This window comes from Rhopalosiphum maidis, chromosome 1 (genome assembly GCF_003676215.2).
Source record: "Rhopalosiphum maidis isolate BTI-1 chromosome 1, ASM367621v3, whole genome shotgun sequence".
Taxonomy (NCBI): domain Eukaryota; kingdom Metazoa; phylum Arthropoda; class Insecta; order Hemiptera; family Aphididae; genus Rhopalosiphum; species Rhopalosiphum maidis.
The window spans coordinates 67,322,703-67,329,711 of record NC_040877.1 but is presented as its reverse complement, the minus strand read 5'-3'; the positions used below and the strand labels follow the sequence as shown (position 1 = coordinate 67,329,711).

General features: G+C 22.2%; 1 protein-coding gene across 1 annotated transcript; it reads left to right on the top strand.

Moving 5' to 3' along the window:
* Window positions 1–2,892: 2,892 nt before the first annotated feature.
* On the top strand, window positions 2,893–4,163 carry LOC113550097. Its single transcript, XM_026951735.1, has 3 exons — window positions 2,893–2,925; window positions 2,988–3,149; window positions 3,672–4,163. The coding sequence occupies exons 1-3, from the start codon at window positions 2,893–2,895 to the stop codon at window positions 4,161–4,163; spliced, it is 687 nt and encodes a 228-aa protein (XP_026807536.1).
* Window positions 4,164–7,009: the final 2,846 nt, after the last annotated feature.

Below are 7,009 nucleotides of genomic sequence, written 5' to 3'. Positions count from 1 at the left end.
AGCTTTTGAAAAATATATGTTCAGTCAACATCTAAATCTAGATTATTAAAATTTCTACGTATAAATAATTCTCTCCAACAACGAAAATTATTTATTAATATACCTATGTTTAATAATTATCATTGCGTAGGTAATTGCGTGTAAATAAACATTTCTACATTAACACATCCATATAGTTACATTTTTTTGCACCATCAACTATTAATTTCAGAAATCTTTGTTTATATAACCGGTTATTGATGACCCCGTAACATATTCATTTTCAAATTTAAAAACAATATATTTTGAAATTATTTAAAATTTAAATTAATGTTGCTTGTGATATATATTTTTTTAAATAATAATAATAATAATAAAGAGTTAAGTTTTTCTAAGTAACACATAGTGTAAACCAAATATTTTATATATTATAAACTGTTCTTATATGCAGTATTTTAATAACTATAGAAGCATAATATAATTACCTAACTCATAACAATCATAACTTATAACACCAACAAGTAAATAATATTTATTAAAAACTACAACCTACATCTTTTAAATTTATATTATAATACCTGTGAAATTAAATTTTGGTGTCGGTATTTAATGTATTAATAAAGTAATTAAAAAATTAATTAAAAACTAGTCAAACTAAAATAATGAATATTTTCTTATAAATATTATTCTTACTTTTAAAACGTTATTTAATTTGTAAATCTTTATCGACTTTAACCATTCTCAACTCACAGTAGCTTGTTCAAAGAAGAAAATTTATAGAGGAATTAATAAACATAAAAACAATTATTTATTCAAATTATTAACAAAATTAGTTTACTGCTATATATAAAAAAAAAAACAAATATATATAAAATAATAAAGTATTTATAAAATTTCAATTTGATAGTTATTCATTATTATATATAATAATATAATATAGCTAGGTGAACAAAAATATAGCATAAAATATAACCATTAGTTGGCAAATGATACATTTAATAGATATATTAGTAATATAATAAAATAACATTAATAGGTACTAGAGTTATAGTTATATTATATATTATTATGTAATCAGAGGTGGATGTTTTCATATTTAAAAATAGTCATACAGAATTATATTGTTCGAATCTGTTTAAGAATGGCAAAGATTTTAATAGCTAATATAGGTTATATATCATATTCTTTATCAATTTTTGCATTCACTTGAATCAATTTTTTTCAGTTTAACAATGTACATCTTTACCTACAAAGAAATCTGGAAAATAACCCATCATATATCAACAGTGCTTTAGTAAAATACTTTCGATTAGTATCTAAATACAAATACAGATACTTTACTTTAAAGAGTAATTAGATACAGATATCTTTTTTAGAAAGATTCAATATTTTAAAATATGAGGTTACTAAATAAAAATACATGATTTTAAAAACTATAATTTTTATATTATTTTTCAAATATAATTGATAATAGTTATAAATTAATTATACATCATAGCTTAACAATAAAATATAGGTTAAATAGCCTATTAAATATAAAATAAGAAATAAATATTATCCATCTGACCATCTGGGAAATTCAAATTCTCAGTATATTTGTATTAAACTATAATATAATAATTACTGTAACTTAAAAAGTATCTTAGATACATCTATTAAGATACACAATATTTTGTATCTAAAATGCAGATATAGATTTATTTTTTTGAAAAGTATCTATAGATAGAGCTACATAGATAGTTAATATCTAGATACTATATCTTAAATATGTAAATATGAACCCATAGATACATTACAGCACTGCATTATGAGCAGTACTAATCACAATGTATATATATATTTAAAATCTTAATAAACTGAAAATTAAAACAACAAAACATTGACTTAATCATACACAATGTAACACAAACGCCCAAGTGGGTAATTTGTCAAAATAACTAGGTAATAGTAATTTATGCTTTCATTTTATAGTAATTGAAAAATAAGTTATAATTATCTGAATACATAATTAATAACGCCATAGATATGCATAATTATTCGTGTCGATTAGGTGTGTACTTAGAGCGCTATCTGGTTTCGAGTTTGACAATTTGACATTTGACATTTTAGTTTATTTAAATTCTTAATAGCTATATAGTAACTACTATATAATACTTAGAGTAAGCTAAGTATTATTAATAACTACTATATAATACTTATTAATAATACTTCATTTTAAATTTAAAAAAATAATAATAATAAACTGCTACGTTATATCAACAGACAGAAAAATTCTGAGCTTACTCTAATACTTATCATTTTTTAATTATATAATAGTCTTTAAGATGGGTCACCACTCACCAGTCAGTATATATTGTATGTATTTCCGTTTGTTAATATAAATTGTATTGAAATAAACCAAATATACACTGTACAGGCTTATTAGCTTATTATAGTTTTATAATAAAATCAATAATTGATTTAAATTATCATTTAAGATTTTATATTATAGTTTCAATTAAAACAAAATAACAAATGCTTTTTTAATAATTGCACATGAACAGTTTTATTTTTTTAAAGCTGCTATAGTATAGGTAATTCGAAAAATGAACATAAAAGTATCAATGTCTAATTACCTATCATTTAGCATTTTTAAAGTATTACAAATCCGCATCACAAAAATACGCAAAACAATGAATTACATATTTTTTTAAATTTGAATTATAATAAAATATTGAAAATAACAATTTTTACTGATGAGTATTTAATAAACATATCAAAATACAAAAACAGATAATTTAATTTATATTTTTACTAAATAAACATCTCTGATATTGCTATAACATACAGTTGCTATAAACAAAAATGTATAACTTATATTTTCTAATATTTATCATAATTTATAACTTATAAAAAAGTATAAATTTATTAATAATGTGTTCAAACGGTTCAGAGTCGGAACAATTTGTAAGATAACTGCGTGTATGGTTAAATAAAATCTTAAAAAATACTTAATATTTTTTTAATAGATATGCTATTGGGAGGATAAATATAACGAACAATGTAAATTAACAAATGAAATCATTACTCAGAACAACTCGCTAAAATTGAATGAAAATATACTTATAGCCAAATTAAAGAAAACGAAAGAACTTCAAAAATGTACCTTTGATGAATTGAGCAGCTATAAAGTAATTAAATAAGTACATTTTAATTTTATCATATATTTGAATTTTTTTAATGCTTACATCGAATTATAATTATGGATAATAAGTATGTTTTCGACTTATTTTATATGGACATGTATTGTTTCAATAATGTATTACTTTATTATAGTAACTAGATAAATAGTAAATTATAGAATAATTAATAATCGTGATTAGGTAATTTATTTTTATGTAAAAACTTATGTTTAGTAATAAACAGCGACTAATTTATAGCCGTAACAACTTACGGCTATTAATTTTAATTTTTAAGCTTCTATTTAGTATTGATTTTTTAAATGAATCAAATACTATACTTATACTAATTCATTACCTATAGTTATAAAATGATTGATATAATATGTAGATTATACATAAATAATTTTACGAGTTAGGTCAAAGAAACAACCTTAATATGCCAATCATATTTTATAAATTATAATATATCTAATTAAACCATAGTAAATTATACAGAAAATTATAAAATTATCATCTGCTAACTGTTTTTAGGAAGAAATAAAGAAAAAAAATGACTTAGTTAAGAAATTAAATACAAACTTGAAATCTATTGAAGAGGAAAATTGTAATTTACGCACGAAAATTAATATGAATAGTCGATTTGAGGTGAACTGTAAATGTACAACTGAACATCTAAATTCGATGAAACGACCCGAAACAAATTCGGAATTTGAACAGGAAAAACTTTCTGCTAAATTTAATACCGTATGTGAGAAATTATATGAAACAAAGATTGCGTTCAGTGATGTAAGAAATACAATAAATTGCGATATATTTAATATTGAAAATAGAGTAGATACAATGCAAAAACTGTTAGAAGTAGAGAATAGTAAAAAAAGGTTGTTAATTCAGAATCAACAATTAAAAGATAAAAATTCCTTAGCAAATGAAGAGTTAATTGTTAAAAACAAGAAAATAAAAAAACTCCAACGAGAAAATGATTATTATATTTGTAAGATCAATAAACAGAATAAACATTTATGAGAATTGAACCTAACAAAAGAAATTTTTCAACATTTAAAAATAATTGCAACTAAGCTAAAGAAAAAAATAATTATATTTGTAGACAAAAGAATTTTCAAGACAGATTTAGCCGTTTAGATTTTAGCAGCTAAAAGTTAGTAATTAAAAGTAGTTTATATATTAGGTATTGCTTTTTTTCAAAAGTTTTATCGCTAATGAATTTTTATCTTTTAACTGTTGATTCTGAATTTACAACTTTTTTTACAATTCTCTACTTCCAACAGTTTTTTCATTGTATCTTTGTATCTACCGTATTTTCTTATATCGCAGTTTATTGTATTTCTTACATCAATGAACGCAATCAATGTTTCTTATAATTTTTAACATACGTTGTGTAAAGTAAAGTATAAAATATTTTTTTTTGAAATAAATTTAATATATTTTATGCACAATAATTTTCAATTTTTAGTGATAGCAATAAAGAAATTATAATATAGAAACTTAAAATATGACATTATATGAAAGCATTTTAATAATTGATGAAATAAAAAAAAATGTAAGCTAGCTATTACTATTTAACTATATATATAATTGCTTTAAATATGTCCCAACCACTTCGGTTGACGTCAAACGATCGTTCTCATCTGTATTTAAAAATATGTTGTAATTTTGTCAGAATAAGTCACAGCTTCATTGAAAAAAATTAGAAATAACTATGTTTATTCATTTTAATAATAAATAAAATATAAAAAATTATATTAATTTTTAAATTTATTATACCTTTTTTTACAATATTTAAATATAAGTACCAATATTAATATATCTATTAATATTGTAAAAATTTGTTATATAAATAATTAAAATTTTCTTGCATATTTATTGCATATTTTCATATTTGATGCAATGTTTACGATTTTGACTGCATATTATAATATATTAATATGGCATATTTTGATACATTTTAGTGCATAAAAATCCACGCTGTACTTATTATATTTAATGTAATTATTATAATTATGTATTTGCGATAATACGCATCCAAAAATACACTAACAAATTAATAATTACTTTGAAAAATGACTTAGTAAATATCTAATATTTAATTTTTGAATTAAATTATTATTATTCATTATATCCTCGTCTGACAACTGGTATGTTAAACTACAATTTAAGGTTTAAAATAGTACTGGTTTCCTTTAGCCTTAGCATAATAGCATATATTATAATATAAATAATAAACATATAATTTATAAATAAAATATTTATTAAAACAATAAAAATTGAAATAATTAAATATTAAATGTTGCAGAATTATTAAGATATTATTTTAAACAAAAATTTTAATTATTTTCAACCTATTTCACGCGATTGCGCTTGTCAATATTTTAGGCTAAGGTGTATGAACAATGAAATATCATACTATTAATTAAAAATAATATATTGATATAATATATAATTGACTTACTGTCAAAACAATAGTAGATAAATTTAAAAATTAAATTGATATTCCCACAACCTACGCTCCAATAAAATAAAACATATAATCATAGTTGTTTATTATACCTATAGGTATTCAAAGAACTTGTTAAATTGCGAAAAATTTTAATCGATCTGCATTTATTAATCATTGGAGGAAAAGTGAAAAGTGAAATACTGTTATAAACTTATAAGTTATAAGTTTAAATAGGTTCAATTTATATTTAAAATTATTTAAATAATTATTATTTATTATTATAATATATGGACAAAATAGTATTGATTTAAATATCGACGCGATGTTAAGTTATAAGTAATCAAATTAAATAGTGAAGTAGATAAGGTAAAACCTAATAAATAATAATACCTGAAATGTTTATAATAAAAGTTTTTATACATAAATTAATAAGCGTAGTAATGTATTAATTGATTAATAGATCTAAAATAATAACTAAAATGACAACTTTAAAGGTAATTTATTAATTACTCTCATAAAATACATGCACATTTATAATAATGTTATACTATTGTGTTTTTATGGACATTGCAATAAAAATAATGTTATTTGTTTCACACACAATATACAATACACAATGAATAAAAACTGTTTACGATATGCATACATGTTAATAAGTGTTTCTTTTCGATTTACTTCAGTATCGGCAAATACAAATATGTAACTTCTCGAATATTTAATATTTTGATACTGAATAATAAGGCACCAATATGTCCACTATGACAAATGCCCCGGGAAAATAATATTATGTGCTCGTCAGTGACCAAATAAATCAAGTACTGAGAAACCGTTTGAAATGTTAACCGCAACGATGACCTTTAAAATTGTCAACTCCTCGCGCAGAGTTCTATTTATTTTAATAATATTCGTTTCCCTTCGTTTTTATTATAAATGAGAGTAACCCGATCCCGTTGTCTGGTCGCGCGCTAACACGCGGCCCGCACATAGAGCATCGCATAACATTATAATATTCAACAGTGGTACACTGTACACATATAAATATAATTTGTATATGTATCGTCCGGGCGGTTTATAATCCGTCCGTTTGTGTTTTCGTTTAAAAAACGCCGACCGATTTGTCATCCAATTATACTGTCTGCTGTAGTCTAACGCGTCCCAATTAAGGTAATACCTACCTGAATGTGTATTATTGTACGACGATCATATAATCATGTACTACGAGACGAAGAAAAAAAACAACTAATATACGCAATTGAGAGAAATCATGTATCGGTACCTTGGTTATAGATTAGTAGATAACCGCGGTAGGTACAAGAAGAATTATGGGTTATTAATTAAAATATCTATAACAATCAAAATGATTGATATAAGTATCAAATAATTTGTAGATTGTAGATTAAACTTATACTCTAAT

Bases quoted from the DNA above. Each gene is read 5' to 3' on its own strand.
- LOC113550097 (XM_026951735.1), top strand. From the start codon at position 2,893: ATGTGTTCAAACGGTTCAGAGTCGGAACAATTT. The intron at 2,926-2,987 runs GTAAGATAACTG...TTTTTTTAATAG, and splicing joins GTTCAGAGTCGGAACAATTT to ATATGCTATTGGGAGGATAA. The intron at 3,150-3,671 runs GTAATTAAATAA...AACTGTTTTTAG, and splicing joins ATGAATTGAGCAGCTATAAA to GAAGAAATAAAGAAAAAAAA.